Raw genomic sequence first — 17,497 nt, 5'->3', positions numbered from 1 at the left:
GTCTCGAAAACACCACACAAAAACAAAACAAAACAAAACAAAACAAAACAAAACAAAACAAAACAACCTCTGTTCTGACTGTCTTCCGTTCTTCAGTTCTGTGTAGTCAAACAGGCAATCGATCTAACTCTTCTTTTTTTTTTTTTTTTTTAATTTTTTTTTTTTGGTTTTTCGAGACAGGGTTTCTCTTTATAGCTCTGGCTGTCCTGGAGCTCACTTTGTAGACCAGGCTGGCCTCGAACTCAGAAATCCGCCTGCCTCTGCCTCCCGAGTGCTGGGATTAAAGGCGTGCGCCACCACGCCCGGCCGATCTAACTCTTGAATCTCAATTTGGTCTGAAATCCAAGGAGTGTGTACTGTAGGAGACCCGGGCTGGGAGACACTCCAGGGCCCCAGTCTGAGCCCCGCTCTAGAGTTTAGGATGACTTTAGCCAAATTAGTGAAACTCCCTGAGGCTACTGCCTCTCATATAGTAGAAACAGCTATGGCTGTCTAAAATGTACTGCACTGTGGACTGGAGGGATGGCTCAGCGATAAGGCTCATTGGCTGCTCTTCCAGAGGACCTGGGCTCAGTTCTCAGCATCCACTTGGTGGCTCACAATCGTCTGTACTCCAATTCCAGGGAATCTGATTCCCTCTTCTCAGTTCTTCAGGTACCAGGCACACATGTGGTGCACAAAACAAACCATATACATAAAAACAAATTAAACCAATTAAATACCATACCAATTTTTGCAATCAAAGATTTCTTTTTTTTTTTTTTTTTTTTTTTTTTTTTGGTTTTTTGAGACAGGGTTTCTCTGTATAGCCCTGGCTGTCCTGGAACTCACTTTGTAGACCAGGCTGGCCTCGAACTCAGAAATCTGCCTGCCTCTGCCTCTCGAGTGCTCGGATTAAAGGTGTGTGCCACTATGCCCGGCTTCAAAAATTTCTATATACTGTCTTACAATTCTATATAATACTTCTGTTTCAGGGAAGAATGTAAACAATGCTTGAGAAGACCAGAGAGTCATAACTGTCTTAATGTTAGCCATAAATACCATTTTAGTGCTTCTCAAGTTGCATCTCACAAGGTTACTAAGATTCCCCACCGCCACCCATTTCCTTCACTCTCTTGGAAAGTGAGGTGGCTCCAGAGATGCCTTGGATGGGGTATAACCTGATATGGCAAAACCAGGAGCCACTGGGGTTTCCTGAGGCATTTGGTGTTTGCCCTTTCCCTCTAACGTGATTTTTCATGAGATTTCTAGAAAACTGCAAACTATAGCTGGGAAAGGAGAAAAGCAGTTGTTAGCGGACTACAATTAGCAGACTAATTCCTGTTAGTCTGTTGACAACAGACATCACGCAGATTCTTGGGTGAGCGCTCCTCCCTGTCTTATGCTTGCAAGATTTCCTTGTCTTTCTGTTCTGTCTCAGAATCGGCAACCATGGGATTCGAACTCTAGAACACCTACTTTCCTGTCAGCTTCATGGGCTGCACTCTCTCCTCGTTCTTCTATCTAGCCAAAGAGTAAGTAGACCAAATTGCGTCTGGAGGCGTAGGCAGCGCTGGAGGGGCGGGGCTTGCTTTTCTCCCCGCTCTCTGCAGAGGTAAGGCTCCGATTGGCTGTCGAGCGAGACGGGGCCCGCGGATTGGCTGCGCGACAGCCGCCGGCTGACGTGGCGGGGCTGAGACCTGCGGGCCTGCGCGGCGGGTGCGGAAACGCCCGGGGCAGCAAGCGGGCGCGGGTACTGCACCATGCCGCTGGAACTGGAGCTGTGTCCGGGGCGCTGGGTGGGTGGAAAGCACCCGTGCTTCATCATCGCGGAGATCGGCCAGAACCACCAAGGAGACATAGATGTGGCCAAGCGCATGATCCGAACTGCCAAGGTGAGGGGCGGGACCCGTGGAGCAGTAGCGGAGGAGCCCAGGAAGGTTAACAGAGGAGTTTGCGGGGAGCCCGGGCGGGGAGCAGGCTAACGGAGGGGCCTGGGAGAGTTCACGGAGGGGCTCGGGAGAGCGCGGCCGCGATTGCCTTCTGGTCCTGTGCTCCGCGTCTCTCTTTGCTCGGCTTCCCAACTCCGTCTTCCAGCTGCTCTTGCTCGCCCTCCCTACCGATCTTCTTTCTGGTTAGATCAGCTCCTACCCTTTCCTGGCCTGCTCCGTGGCTTCCTACCTAACCAGAATCTTAGGGACCCAGCCCCTTCCTGCTTGTCATATGCCACCTCGGAGATCCTCCCGTGTGATATTTGTCTACAGTCCTTGGAAGTTGGTGTGGTTTGTCTCAGTCCCAGTGTTTGGATTACTAACCGGTAAAAAGTGCAGATCCGGTTAGGGACTAAGCTGCCTGATTTGAAAACCCGGCTTCATGGAGCTGGGATGAGCATCCGTGAAGGGAAGGAGTGAAAAGCACAGTAATTGGTCCAGGGCTCCCTGGGCGACCACTAACTATAACTGCTGAGATGCTTGTGACTACGCGCCCACCCACTTCTCTTATTAAGTTTCCACTCGTTCAGTCCGGACTACAAGGATGGCTTCTCCAGCTACAGCCCGCAGCCCTAGGTCTCACGGTGTTTTGCTTCTAGTCCTTTTAAAACAGGGACTTATTCTAACCTGGGCTAGACTGGGAGTCATCATGTATCCCAGGCTATCCCTCAGATATTTTGCTTCTGGCTTCCAAGTACTGGAATTACAGGTGCTAGCCTTCACTCAGGACTTGTCATACTTTCTTTTAATCCTTTCTTTGTTTTGAATAACTCTTTGAAGAGAAACCATCCTGTTTGTCATTGTGAACCTAACCCTCAGCTTTCATAAAGTCTACCCTGTGATTTCTTTTTTTTTTTTTTTGGTTTGTTATCTTTTTAATTGATTGATTGTTATTATTGTTTTTGGAGACAAGAGTCTCACTGTGTTATGTAGATTGGCTTGGAATTTACTCTGTAGACCAGGCTAGGCTCTCAAACTTGGACCAGTTTTCCTGTCATAGTCTCCCAAGTGTTGAGAGTGTAGGCATGGGTCATTACATTCAGCAGTTCCTGGGGCTGGAAAGATGGCTCAGTGGTTAAGAGCATTGGCTTCTTTTCCAAAGGACCCAAGTTCAGTTCCCAGCACCCACATGGCTGCTCACAGCTATTTCTAGTGCCCATCGAGTGCCAAGATAGCACTCCACTCTCTACATGGACTCTCTCAAATTCAGTTTTATCTTACCTTTCCTTAGAACTAATTAATTGGTCTTGCGACCACAGTACTGTTGAAGCACAAAAGGACTTTAAAGTAATAACTGCTAACACAGTTTTAGGTTGTCACTCTTGAGATGCAGAACTAAGTGCTTTTGTGTACTCTCTCTTTTAATTCCTATGATGCTTGTTGTCAACTTCATTGATATCTTTGATCCTAGCACTTGGAAGTAGAGGCAGTCAGATCTCTCTGAGTTCGAGGCCAGCTTGGACTACTTAGCAAGTTCCAGGCTCACCAGGGGCTACCTAATGAGACCTCGTTTCAAAAATGTATAATTTTTAATCTTCCCTTTAAACACAGGTTTCCTGCCTTAGGACTATAAAGAGGGAAATTCCTGCTTTTGATTGAAAGGGACAGCCTGTTTTTCCAAGGTGTGACCTCCTTGTATGGTGAGGTTGTAAAACCTAGAAATATAAAACCGTGCAAACAGAGTTATAGTTTTTTTCTCATGGGTTCTCTTTAGTTGTGGAGGGTATTGGGGTCAGGGGGCACAGTGGTGGGGCTGGGGCTGTAAGCAAGAGCCTGGCCTAGTGCTAGGACATTCCGAGTTGACTGGTCCTGAGCCCTCGATGACTTGGAACTTACTGTGTAGACCAAGCTGGTGTTCAATTCACAGAAATACACCTGCTTTTGCCTCCTAAGTGCCTGGGATTAAAGGCACACAACACTACCTGGTTTAAAGTGTTTTCTCCCCTATGATTTATTTATTTAAATTATATTTATGTTTGTGTGCCAGCAGATGCTTGGGGAAGGCAAAGGTATCCGTGGAGCTGGAAGTTTAGGCAGTTGTGAGCTGCTGGGTGTGGATGCTGGGAGCCAGACTTGGGTCCTCTATAAGAGTAGACGAGCCATCTTCCTATTCTTTGTTTTTGTATTTTTGAGACAGGGTCTTACTATGTAGCCATGGCTGGCCTGGACCTCTCTATGTAGACCAGACTGGCATCACAGAGATCTGCCTGCCTCTGTCTCCCCAAGTGCAGGGATCAAATGTGTCACCACCAGAATGGACTTAAAATATACCTTTATGCCAGGTAGTGGTGGTGCACGCCCTTAACCCCCAGCACTTGGGAGGCAGAAGCAGGTGGATCTCTGACTTCAAGGCCCTGCCTGCTCTACAGAGCAAGTTCTAGGTCAGCCAGGGCTACAGAGAGAAACCCTGTCTTGAAATCTGCCTCCCCTAGGAAAAAAGATAACACCTTTATAATATATAATACATAAGTTCAGTAGTAGGAATTGCTGGTTTAGGTGGCACTGTGCAGCCCAAGGTGACGCCTCGGCACCTCAGGGTCTCGGTTCAGCTGCAGGGCCTGACCTCACTCTGGTCCTCAGATTCAGAATGTGAATTTATTGATTAAGCAAAGGGTCAGGTAAGTGTAGGTGTTAGGAGTAGCCCATGTACTTGAGCAGTATGTTTGTGTGTGGAGTATGCGCCTGAGTGTAGATTCCCTTGGAGTCTAGAGGTCCGGATCTCTTAGCGATGGCATCACAGGTGGTCTTCAGCCACATGACACGGTGCACATCTGCACGCACCTGCAATCCCTGGGACCCACATGGTGGGGGGAGTGCTTTGGTTCTCGTGAGACAGTCTGTACGTACAGCCTGGCTGTCCTGGGGCTTAGTATATAAGTAGGCTGAGATAGTATACAGAGATCCACCTGCCTCTGCCTTCTGAGTCTTGTCTTTCTCTCTCTCTCTTTTTTTCTTACATAAGAAATATTTGGTTCATGTCTTTAATCCTAGCACGAAGGAAGCAGAGGCGGGAAGATCACTGGTCTACATAGCAAGTTCCAGGCCAGCCAAGGCTAGTTAGTGAGAACTGTGTACTTATTTTTTAACTTTAATTTCTTTTTTACAGGAGTGTGGGGCCGACTGCGCTAAGTTTCAGAAGAGCGAGTTGGAGTTCAAGTTTAACCGGAAGGCCCTGGAGAGACCGTATACTTCGAAGCATTCATGGGGGAAGACGTACGGGGAGCACAAGCGGCATCTAGAATTCAGCCACGACCAGTACAAGGAGCTGCAGAGCTATGCGCACGAGATCGGCATCTTCTTCACTGCCTCTGGCATGGACGAGGTGAGCTGCGGCTGCCCAGCGGCTGCGAGGGGAGCCATGGGATGCAGGCGGCTCTTTGTGTATTGCCCACTCCGGCTCTCGTTCACCTGTACTGGGTCCAAGACCAGAAGCCCAGAGAAGGGGTTCTGAGAGAGGGTACCATAGTTTAAAACTAAGGTCTGGATCAGAGCAGCCACGCTAAACCCCAAGGTCCTTCACACTTGGGAACCTGGTCTGGGTTGGGAGCATACCCCTTGCCAGCTAGCTCTGACTGGCTCACTCTGGTGCCGCTGGTATCACCCACAGGTAAGTGGCTCAAACGCTGGCTGTGCTGACATCCAAGAAGGATCCAGCTGGTATTGGGTCTCAGGTCCATTTTGCAATATAATTTCTTCTTCTCCCCCCCCCCCCCCCACACACACACTCTGTGCAGCTCTGGGTGTCCGAGAGAATGCACTCTATAGATCAGGCTGGCCTTGATCTCAGAGATCTCCCTGCTTCTGTGTCCCAGAGTTCTGTGATTAAAGGGGTGCACCACCACTGCCTGGCGTGACTTCTGTACTTTGATGAGTCTGTGCCCTTCTCTTTTCTGAATGTCAAACACTTCAGCCTTAGAAACGGGACACTGGAATGGAAAGCTTAGAAAGCAGGACCAGGAGGGACCCTCCTGTGGCTCCTATACATTGTCTCTCTGTGGATATCCTCTCTGAGTCTTACATGCCTGTTATGGCTAGTTACTCACGGCTTGTCACGCTTGGTGTGTGTGTTCTTTTTCCAGTCAGTGTTAGAATACAGCTCTACTCCACCTGTAAAGGCATTGATAACAGTGAGGTGTTTCTTTTGGAAGATAAACTAGAATGTTGGTTTTTGTTGGTGGTTTTGTTTTGTTTTTGTTTTTTGTTTTGGACACAGGGTCAGGGTCTTAGTATGTAGCCTTGGCTGATCTGGAGCTCATGACGTAGACCAGGCTGGCCTCACGATCCTCCAACTGCGGACTCCTGAGTGCTGCCATTACAGGCATGTAGCACGCCCACCTGGTTTATTTCAGTTTCATATACCGTGCTGCCAGGCCAGGGTTGGTAGTGGCCCCGCTTGGAACTCTAGCATTTGGAAGGTGGAGGCAGGAAAATGAGTTCAGGCCGTCCTCAGCTACACAGTAAGCTTGAGGTCAGACTGAAATACGCGAGACTGACTCAAAACAGGACACCAAGATGAGTCTTTGCCTAGGTGCTTCCTCGGAGGTGTTTCTAGAAATGACTCTTGGGGTGGACTTAGGGACATGCTTTGACTGCCTTTGGATGAGTTTCTCACAGCTTTAGTCAGAGTTTTGAGTGCACACACACACACACACACACACATGCACACACCATCTCTGGCTTACTGTGTCTTACCTTGTAGCCCCATCAGAACCCCCTATATAGATCAAGCTGGCTTTGAACTCACAGAGCCTCCTGCCCCTGCCTTTCGGAGTACTGGGATTAAAGGTGTGCCCTACCATAGCTGGTACATAAAACACACCTCTGCCTTTGTGTTAGTCTCCCAGACTTCCAAATATATTTGTAATTGTAAACATTGGCCCTTATAAAAAGGTGGGAAGCCGCATACGGTAGCTTGTGGTTGTCATCCAGCATTGGTAAGTTTAGGCAGGGGGGATTGCCTTGAGTCCAAAACCAGCTTAGACTGTATAATGAGTTTCAAACCACTTAGAGCTACAAAGTGAGAGTTCATCTCAAAAATAAATAAGTAGGGCCTGTGAGATGCTTATCAGTAATATCAGTTGTCCCCCAAGCCCGATGATCAGAGTTCAGTTCCCAGGTCCTTCCTGGTGAAAGGAGAAAGCAAGCCCTGGGAGCTGTCCTTGGATTTCCACGGAGCTACACGTGGAAGTAAAAAGTAAAAAAATTAACGAGCTGGGTGTGGTGGTGCACGCTTTTAATCCCAGCACTCAGGAGGCAGAGGCAGGCGGTGTTGAGGCCAGCCTGGTCTACAGAGTGAGTTCTAGGACGGCCAATACTACACAGAGGGAGCCTGTCTCAAAAAGCAAACCGATAGACGGATGGATGGGTGGATGGATGGACGGACGGACGGAAGGATGAGGGGAGGCCGAGAGCGCAGGCTTTGGCCAGATCACCCTTTTCCTGGCACCGAGGTTTCATCCATAGAACTCGAGGAGCTGCTTTTCTTCCATCATGGTAGGAGAGGGGGGTAAAAAGCGAACCAGAAAAAGTGAAAAGACGGGGCTGGTGAGATGGCTCAGTGGGTAAGAGCACCCGACTGCTCTTCCGAAGGTCTGGAGTTCAAATCCCAGCAACCACATGGTGGCTCACAACCATCTGTAATGAGATCTGGCACCCTCTTCTGGTCTGTCTGAAGACAGCTACAGTGTATTTACATATAATAATAAATAAATAAATCTTAAAAAAAAGAAAAAGTGAAAAGACCTCCCTCCCAAAGTGTTGAGTTCAGTTCAGGGCAGCTTCCCTGTTCTGTTAATTAAACTTTGGGACATTGGAATTGGCTGAGGGAAATGACTGAATAGAGAGTATTGCTCTATTCATATTCTTCTAGCCTACACAAATAAATAAAATAAAGTTTTAAAAAGTTAAACTAATAGTCCCAGCAGTTGGGAGGTGGCGTCTAGCCTGGGCAGCCCAGCCTGCAAGCTGGAAGCAATGCTGCTTTGCTGTGCTGGAAACCCGCTCGGAGGCTCCTCTTCATTTGTTTGAGGCTAGTCTTCCAGCTAGCCTGGGGCAGTGAGGCAGAGACGGGCAGGAGGACCTTTACAAAAGACTAAGTTGATTTTGCTTTGCCAAGTCAGCATTTCCTGCCAGGCCTCCTTAGAGCTGGCTTGGTTGGGTTCTGTCTGTCCTTCCGTGTCCACCACCTCCGTTTCAGAGGCAGGTGGTTCCCGCGCTCACCTTCCTGACTTCCTTATGCCAGCCATCATTTTAACGAGTTCTGTCTTTCTCTGCTGTGCAGGATGTTCCGGGGCGGCTCTGTGTGCTCAGGAGAGGTTAAGGTGTGGCAGGATTTTATGGAGTCTGAAAAAAGTTCGCAGGACACGTGTCAGCAGGGTGTGCAGAGGAGGTGGACTTTAACCAAAGAAAGCTTAGTATTGAGGCTGCAGGCAGAAGCCGTGAGCCTGGCGGCCCTGCTGGGCACCTGAGCAGTGACTCCGCTCTGCCACTGCACTCTTCCTTCTCTACCCTGGGTGCCTGCTGCCTGCTGGGTGCCTGCTGTCTGCTGCCTCTGACAGGGCTGGCCTGTCCTTTTGGGCTCTGTGCTCTGACAGTGTAAAAACTACAGCTCTCGGGCTGGTGAGATGGCTCAGTGGGTAAGAGCACCCGACTGCTCTTCCAAAGGTCCAGAGTTCAAATCCCAGCAACCACATGGTGGCTCACAACCATCCGCAACGAGATCTGGCGCCCTCTTCTGGAATGTCTGAAGACAGCTACAATGTACTTACATATAATAAATAAATAAATCTTTAAAAAAAAAAAAAAAACTACAGCTCTCATCTTAAAGGGACCAGGAGGTAGTTTATTCTGGAGCTATTCTGAGTGACTAGAGCCTGGGAACACAGATTTAGGTTACCCCAGATTCCATGCTCCAGTGTGGAGCAGTATCGCAAGGTTTTTATCATTTTACAGAACAAAGGAAGTCATGAATCGAGGTACCTTTAAAATACATTTGGAAAGTCCACCAGAGAGGTAGGTACAGCGAGGTGGGGGAGCTGTTCTGTAGGCCCAGGGTGCTATCTGTTGGCATTTAGCTCATAGATTGGCAGAAGCTAGTGTGCTCCACTAAGTTAACAGTGTCTAAGAGGTTTTTATTTATTGCCATGAGCTGTTCAGCTACAAAGAGGGCAAGGCATGGCTGTACCGGGAGGCTAAAACTAGCCCAAGATAAAGGGCATTGGCTTCCGAACCTACAAAATCCCAGTCTCCCCACAGTACTGCAGACAGGTCTTCCAGAAGTTGGGTTTTTTTTTTTTTCTTCCAAGCTCTTTATTTTTTTATTTTTTGTAGTGTAATTTATAAGTTTCTTTTTTTTTTAATTTTTTTTATTGGGTATTTTCCTCATTTACATTTCCAATGCTATCCCAAAAGTCCTCCATACCCTCCCCCACACTCCCCTCCCCACCCACTCCCACTTTTTGGCCCTGGCGTTCCCCTGTACTGGGGCATATAAAGTTTGCAAGTCCAATGGGCCTCTCTTTCCAGTGATGGCCGACTAGGCCATCTTTTGATACATATGCAGCTAGAGACAAGAGCTCTGGGATACTGGTTAGTTCAGAATATTGTTCCACCTATAGGGTTCAGAAGTTGTTTTCTTCTTCTTCCTCTTCTTCATCCTCTTCCTCCTCCTCATTTTTGTTTACAGCCAGACATACCTTTTTTCTTTAAAGGATTTATTTATTTATTTTACGTGAGTATACTGTCTCTGTCTTCAGACACACCAGAAGAGGTCACTGGATCCCGTTATAGATGATTGTGAGCCACCATGTGGTTGCCGGGGTTTGAACTCAGAACTTCTGGAAGAGCGGTCAGTGCTCTTAACTGCTGAGCCATCTCTGGAGTCCCCAGACATACCTTTTTTTTTTTTTTTTTTTTTTTTTTCAGGAAATTTTGGTGCAGTTCCCCAGTGGTCACTCACCCCTGCGCCCACACCTTATCATCACCACGGGCTTCTCTTTCCTCTCTGGTGTGATTCCCCAGCCAAAGGGGCTTTAGAAAAGCCCAGTTTCCCAGTGTGGCTGACCATGCCTGTAACCCCAGCACTCAAAGCAGGGCTATTCGAAAGGCAGTTTGAGGCTAGCCTGGCCTACGTATGGTGGTGGTGTTTGAAGAAAGAGAAGCCCTAACCTTCCTCTTTCTGTAACTCCTTTTTGGACTACAGCTTCTCTCAGTATACACACAGAAGAAAGGTTCTGTGAGCGCACACTGCCTGTTCTTATTTTATTTATGTATTTAGTTTTGAGACAGGGTCTCTCTGCAGCACTGGGTGTTCTGGCTGGCCTCACACTCCATCTACCTGCCTCTGCCTTTGGAGTGCTGGTTCAAAGGCATGCCTACTGTCTGCTCTTAATAAAGTTTAAACAGTTCTGAGCCAGTCAGCCTGGCATGATGGTACATGGCTGTGATCTCCCTTGGGAGACTGAGGCAGGAGAATCAAGAATTGGAGGCCAGTGTAGGCTACATAGCAAGTTTCAGGCCAACATAGAATAAGAGCCTGTCTCAGAAAGCGAAGAAAAGCAATGCTAAGTCAAATCAGGTTGATAGACCTGGCTTTAAGACCAGAGAGGTTTATGTCCTAAGGAGCAATGAGCTGGTCAAAGTTCCCTTAGTACTAGTCAACTGGGGGTGTCCTGAACCCAGTCACCGTCTGGGGAGCTATTAATTGATTGAATTACTTTAAGGCAAACTGAAAAGAGGAGGTGATAGGGCTGTATGGCTTGTGCCAGGGCAGGGGTCTCACAGCAGAAGGGCAGGTTAGAGGAAGCCAGCTGGTCCTAACCTAAAGGTGGCAGGTTTGCTCCTTAGCAGGGTGATGAACCAAAGGGGCAGTTCTCAAAATGGCCACTAGATGACGATAGTTCCCCAGGGGGATTGCAAAATGAGGCGCACTCCTCCCTCCTAGCAGTTTAAAAAAAATAACCACTAGAAGATGATAGAATTCCACTTTATATTTCACAGTTCCTGTAGGTAAATCTTTGAGATTTTTTCTGTACTAGGCGTCCTTACCTGCGCTTGCTTAGTCTGTCTCCTGAGCCCACACTTTGTCTGCTAGAGGTTCTAAACCTGCCAGGAAGGTAGATGGAGGTCTGTGGCCTTGGGCTGGTTTAAAAATGTCTTTTTTCATTTTTCAAGGTTTTTTTTTTGTTGTTTTGGTTTTTTTTTGTTTTGTTTGTTTTTGTTTTTTTCAAGACAGGGTTTCTCTGTATAGCCCTGTCTGTCCTGGAACTCACTTTGTAGACCAGGCTGGCCTCGAACTCAGAAATCCGCCTGCCTCTGCCTCCTGAGTGCTGGGATTAAAGGTGTGCGCCACTACGCCCGGCATTTTTCAAGTTTTTTAAAAACATAATTTATTTTTACTTATGGGTATGGATGTTTTGCCTACAAATATGTCTGTGTACCATTTGAATGCCTGATACCCTAGAAGGCCAGAAGAGGGAAGGAATCCGGTCTCCTAGAACTGGAGTTACAGATGGTTGTGAGCCTCCATGTGCCTGCTGGGAATCAAACCTGGGTCCTCTGGAAGAGCAGCCAGTGTCCTTAACCCCTGAGCCATTCTCTAGCCCTGGTTTTCTTTTTTGAGACAAGTTCTTATTATGTCATCCTTGCTGACCTGGAACTTGCTGTGTAAGACCAGGCTGGTTTTGAACTCATAAGAGAATCCACCCTTATTAGTTCTTGCAATTTAACAGAATAACAGAATATGAGATTTTACTTTTGGGTGGTGTGTGTGTGTGTGTGTGTGTGTGTGTGTGTGTGTGTGTGTATGGTGCTAGGGATCAAACCCAGGGCCTCACACAGGCCAGAGAAGTACTTGTCCATCTCCTGGAACCTTTTGCTGACAGCTCCCAGCCTCCTGAGTCTTCTGGTTGCATCCTACATTACAGGGTTCATTGAGTCTGAATGGCGGCTAGCTGGCTTTCTTGCAGGCCCCACAGCAGGGCCAGCTGCTGATGAGCAGGTCAAACCAGGACACAGATTGCTCCATTTGCCTCTCCTGGTAGGATTCAGTGTCTTCTTTCTGGTTGTTGACCTTTGAGGGCTGGTCGCTCTTTCTGCCTGGCTCTGGGTCATGGGTAGGTCACAGCCCTTTTGCTTTTGTTTACAAGTCCTTGGGGAAAGAACAGTCTGGCCAGAGGTAGTGTTTCCTTCACAGATCCTTATAGCAGTCGATGGCCGGGAACAAGCCCTGGGTGTTCCCTGGACAGATGGGTGTGCAGGCATAGAATGATGCGTTCTCTGGTCTGCGCCAGCTTCCTCTGTCACCTGTCCTGTACCACAAGGACAGAGTTCTGACCAATAGTGACAGATATTCCCTCTGATTTTTTTGTAGATGGCAGTTGAGTTTCTGCATGAACTGAATGTTCCCTTTTTCAAAGTTGGGTCTGGGGACACTAACAATTTTCCCTACCTGGAAAAGACAGCCAAGAAAGGTAAGCGCCTTTCCTAAAACCAGACCCCAAGCTTTGTGTTTCTGCCCCCTAGTGGCTGCTCACCGTAATAGTGCTCATGGGTACTCAACTGTTTCTGTTGTTTTTGGGTTTTTTGTTTTTGTTTTGTTTTATGACAGGGTCTCTCTATGTAGTCTGGCTGGCCTGGAACTTGCTGTGTAGCCGAGGTTGGCCTCAAACTCCTAGAGATCGGCCTGTCCCTGCCTCTCAGGTGCTGAGATTAAAGATGTGCACCACCACACCCAGCTTTGGAGACCCATCTTAGAAACCTGCTTCTACCCTTTCCTTTTGGGACAGTGCTAGGGACTGAACCCAATGCCCCGGGCACCTATATGAGTACCACCATGGAGCCACATCCCTGGCCAGTGCAGGAATCTCCCCTAACGTCGTCTCCACACGACACTTAATGGATTCCCCCGTGTGAATGAATTTCCCTTCCCTCATTTCAAACCTGGGATGGAAGCAGGTCGCGTATTACTGGGATATTCTGTACTTGTGTCATAGGCAAGGCATCAGAAGCTGTAAGGACGGGGCTTTGTGCAGGCCAGCAACAGGGCTGGTAGCTCTTGGCCTCTCTCAGTTGTGCTCTTGCACTGGCGAATCACCATACTGCAGGTTGTGTATCTCTAGTCCACAAGGCTTGGGGCTAGGAATGATCCAGAATTTCGAGGGTTTCAGACTTGAGATTTGTAGAAAGAGATGAAGCCTGTCTGTCCTGGGCAGCCTCTTGATCAGCAGAGATGCCTCTTTTCCCCTCAGGGTTGAGGTCCTTGGTGTGCTTCCCTTCGCAGAAGCATGGCACTGAGGACAGTGCATTTCCTCCTTGGTCTCTGTGCGGTGTCTTAGATGTGGGTGGGGGAAGAGTCTGAGCCCCTGTGAAGAAGGTGCCGGGTTCTCCAGGTCGTCCTATGGTGATCTCCAGCGGGATGCAGTCAATGGACACCATGAAGCAAGTCTATCAGATCGTGAAGCCGCTGAATCCCAACTTCTGCTTCCTCCAGTGCACCAGCGCGTACCCACTACAGCCCGAGGATGCCAACCTGCGTGTCATCTCGGTGAGCACCCAGCTCCCCTGAGACAGTGGAGCCTTGACTGCTTGTTCACTCACAGTGCTGGGGACTGAGCCCCGGGCATGGCACGCCAGCCCAGCTCTACCACTGAGCTACATCCCTAGCCCTAGCCTTTCTTACAGACCCCGGGACCACCAGCCCACGGGTGGCACCGTCCACAATGGGCTGAGCCCTCCCGCACCAATCACTAATTAAGGAAATGTCCCGCAGTCAGGTCTTATGGAGACATTTTCTCAATTGGGGCTCCTTCCTCTTCTGATTATGTGGAGCTGACATAAAACTAGCGAGTACAGTGGGTGCCCTTCCTGCATTCCCAGCCACCCTCAATGAGAGACTTTTCTCTTCTCATAAAGGATTGGTCTCTCCCGTGGTGGCTCTGCTCTGACGGGCTGGGATGGGGTGCTGCGTGTGAAGCCCAGAAGGGCAGCCACTTCCCTCTTCTCTCACACAGGAATACCAGAAGCTCTTTCCCGACATTCCCATCGGGTATTCCGGGCACGAAACGGGCATCGCCATATCTGTGGCCGCCGTGGCTCTGGGGGCCAAGGTATTGGAACGTCACATAACGTTGGACAAGACCTGGAAGGGGAGTGACCACTCAGCCTCGCTGGAGCCTGGGGAGCTGGCAGAGCTGGTGCGGTCTGTGCGCCTGGTGGAGCGGGCCCTGGGCTCCCCAACCAAGCAGCTGCTGCCCTGTGAGATGGCCTGCAATGAGAAGGTGGGTGCTGCCTGACTGCCCAGCCTCACTCTCCTGAGGCAGGGGCGGCACACTTGCTGGGAGTGGGGCTCAGGATGACCTGTGTGGGTCTGATAGATAAGCTGGTGAAGGAGTGTCTACCCATCCTTCTGAGCTTCACCAGGCTACATGAGTTGCAGGGAAATGTGTTCCATAAGAGGAGTTCGGGCGTGTCAGCTACCTCTGGTCGCATTAGCTTTTCCACTAAGGCTCTGAAGCCCGTGGCTCTGGACCCCAGGGGATGTGAAGTCCTGAGATGGTCAAGCCTGGGTCACATGGAGTGGGCATACTGGGGCACAGGGTGGGCCACAGGCATCATCACGGGGCTGCTGGGCAGGGGTGGCGAGGCTGAGGCATGCTTCCTGGCTTCTTGGAAGCTATGGCCCAGACCTTTCTGCCCTTCTGAGTTTAGAGCCAGGAGTCGCAGGACAGCTGTGTGCAAGACTCCTCGCCTGCAGTTATATGGGTCGGGCAGAGGCCAGACACTGGGTATACATGAAGAACACTGTCATCTTTTATTCCAGGGGAGACTACCTACTATGTCCCTAAATTACAGGTGCACACATACTGGGAAGTTAGCAGTAAAAGAATCTAACAGCCTTGCAAATGAAGTGGAGAGAGTTGTGCGGGAAACAGATGTGCAAGTTCTAGGAGTTGGCGTGAAGGGTAGTGCACAGAGCAGAGGGTGAAGTGGAACATAGCAAGGGCCACAGCCTTTCCTGCTGCTAAGTCCACGCAGAATTAGACCTCGAGGCTCTCATGTGTAAGCTGCAGATGCTGCTGCAGAGTATTTACAGGGCGGCAGAGGCACTGGTTGGGAGCTTCAGACAGTTCCTGGCCTCCGCGCCTGCCACCCCCCCCACCCCCACCCCCACCCCTGTCTGTTCTCTTCCTGAGCGTCCCTTGTCATTTGAATACCAGTCACCCTCATTGCTCGTGAGCCCTCCATGACCTTGTTTTATAGAACAGGGTGGCAGCAGGGTTGTGTCCGCCCTGGAGCAGGGTTCAGGGGTATCCTCTTAGGTTCTCATCTGAGTTATCGGCAGCTTGACCAAGCTTCCTTCCTTCTTTGACCTAAGTGTCCCATTAGATGTTAGCTAGACAGTGACAAGAGTGATCACAGTTGTCGTATGTTGTGAGTACTCTCTCACACATTTTGCTAATATTCTGACAAGGTGCCAGCACCTTTTAACAGGGAAACCAAAGCATAGCATCCCAGGCCAACAGGTACTGAGCCTGGATCTATCTGAGCCTGAGCCCTTTCCAATGTGCTGGCTTACTGGAAAGGCCTCTCCTCTTGGTCTGTGAAGTCCCCTGACTTAGGCTGGGTCTTTTTTTTTTTTTTTTTTTTTTTAATGAGGTGCTGCTCTGGGTCCCAGTACAGGGACGGCCTGTGTGTAGGAGTTATTTTATCTAGGATCTGACATTGACTGAGCTTCCTTCGTCTACAGCTTGGCAAGTCTGTGGTAGCCAAAGTGAAAATCCCAGCAGGCACCATCCTGACCCTGGACATGCTCACTGTGAAGGTGGGGGAGCCCAAAGGCTATCCTCCTGAAGACATCTTCAACCTAGTGGGCAAAAAGGTGCTGGTCACTATCGAAGAAGATGACACGGTCATGGAGGAATCCGTGGAAAGTCACAACAAGAAAATCAAGGCTTAAAATAAAAGTGCCACTGCGGCTTGTCAGCCACCCTGCGACTGCTGTCCAGTGTGTTGGGTGCAGAGGGGCAGGAATGTCAGTCTCCAGGCCACCCTGTCGCAGTGGCCACCTGTGTCCAGCCCATTGGGAAGGAGGAGCCAATGAGGCTGTTGTGCTTCGGAGCATCCAGCCAGAGAAGGTGGCCCAGAACACATGCAGCAACTTTAGGGTCTCCGTGTGGCTCTGTTGACATCTTGAGCCTTCAAGTTCCCACTCTACAAAGCAACTCCAGGGACCTGAGCTCTCAGTTCCTATAGAGCACCGAACGGTGGGCATTAGACTCTGCCTGAGGCCCTGTGGGCAGAGACAAGCTCTCCCGACTCTGTGAGCGAAGGCAGGGACAGAGCATTCACCCCCTTTGGCAGTGTCACCGCCAGAGGCCTACGGTTCTTAGCAGCCAGTCCCTTTCTCAGAGGCCTGTCCTCAGACATCAGGTGCACACTAACCCATGGTACAGTTGGCCAAGGAGAGGCAGCTGTGAGAAGGGGAATGGGAAGCAGGGAGGAACACGGGTCTGTGAGGGGGTGGCGGGGTGGGGTGTGGAGCTTGTTCATCTTAGCCACGGGGGAGGTGCAGACATCAGCCCTGCCGTAAGCACCAGGGTCTTGTCACATATGACAGATTACAAACCAGACAAAGGTGCTATTGTTTGACTTGCTTAAGGGCATGAACTCTTACCGAGGTTCACTGTCACATTCACTTTGTTCTTTGGAATCAATGCTGAGATTAATCATTTTGTTCTTTTTAAGTATCTCCTTGTCTTCATCTTATTTAAAAAAAAACCAAAACTTCCATTTTTTTTTTTTTTTAAAAGATCTCACTCTATCCTGGCTGGCCTGGAACTCACCCTGTAGACCAGACTGGACTCAGACCCTGAAATCTGCTTGCCTCTGCCACCTGAGGGCTGAGATTAAAGCTGTGCGCCACCATGTTTGACCTGCATTTACTTTGATGTGCGTGTATGTGTGCAGGAGTTACAGAGGACAGCTAGCGGAGGTCAGTTCTGACCCTCCATCTTGTTGGTCTCAAGGATCAAAGTCGGGCATCAGGCTTGGTAGCAGTCTCCTTCACCAGCTGACTTGTCTCGATGGCCCACTGATCTCCCCCTCCCCTGGAAGTTTCAGCTAGTTTAGCATTGTAGATTGGGCAGTAGCTGAGGGATGGATTGTATGCAGGCTTCGGGAACATCCAGGAGCTGGGAAGTGATGGTTTGGTAGGAGTGGCACGTGGAGAGGGCTCAGAGCCTTCCAAGTTCCTTAGGGAGTGGAGAACCAAGGATTCAGTTTTTTTTTTTTTTTTTTTTTCTTTACATTTGTTTTGCCTACATGTATATCTGCGCCACATGTTTCTGGTGCCTACAGAAGCCAGACGAGAGGGTTCAATCTCATGGAACTGAAGATAACAGCTGTGAGCCACCATGTGGTTGCTGAAACTGAACTTGGGTCTTCTGCAAGAGCAGCCAGTATCTCTTAGCCATGGAGACATCTTTCCAGCCTCTCTTTTGTTTGTGTATGTACGGGTGGGTGTGCACCCT

The 17,497-nt window shown here is 49.4% G+C and overlaps 1 protein-coding gene and 1 non-coding gene across 3 annotated transcripts; both read left to right on the top strand.

Annotated features, from left to right (window-relative positions):
• The first annotated feature begins 1,663 nt into the window (after positions 1–1,663).
• Positions 1,664–16,714, top strand: Nans (N-acetylneuraminate synthase). 2 transcript variants are annotated; one of them, XM_021160103.3, is made up of 6 exons: positions 1,664–1,874; positions 5,077–5,292; positions 12,340–12,439; positions 13,358–13,512; positions 13,979–14,245; positions 15,715–16,714. In XM_021160103.3, the coding sequence occupies exons 1-6, from the start codon at positions 1,743–1,745 to the stop codon at positions 15,922–15,924; spliced, it is 1,080 nt and encodes a 359-aa protein (XP_021015762.1). In that variant the 5' UTR covers positions 1,664–1,742; the 3' UTR covers positions 15,925–16,714. The 2 variants fall into 2 exon arrangements, with proteins under 2 accessions (XP_021015762.1, XP_085695441.1); XM_085839315.1 differs by having other exon boundaries at positions 15,681–16,714.
• Positions 7,718–7,848, top strand: LOC115030968 (small nucleolar RNA SNORA36 family). The gene has a single exon (XR_003836562.1). It is a non-coding gene; the product is annotated as a small nucleolar RNA SNORA36 family (small nucleolar RNA).
• Positions 16,715–17,497: the final 783 nt, after the last annotated feature.

This window comes from Mus caroli, unplaced genomic scaffold (genome assembly GCF_978045245.1).
Source record: "Mus caroli unplaced genomic scaffold, Mus_caroli_1 scaffold_6, whole genome shotgun sequence".
NCBI lineage: Eukaryota > Metazoa > Chordata > Mammalia > Rodentia > Muridae > Mus > Mus caroli.
The sequence above is the reverse complement of the archived record's forward strand: the minus strand, read 5'-3'. Positions and strand labels throughout refer to the sequence as shown.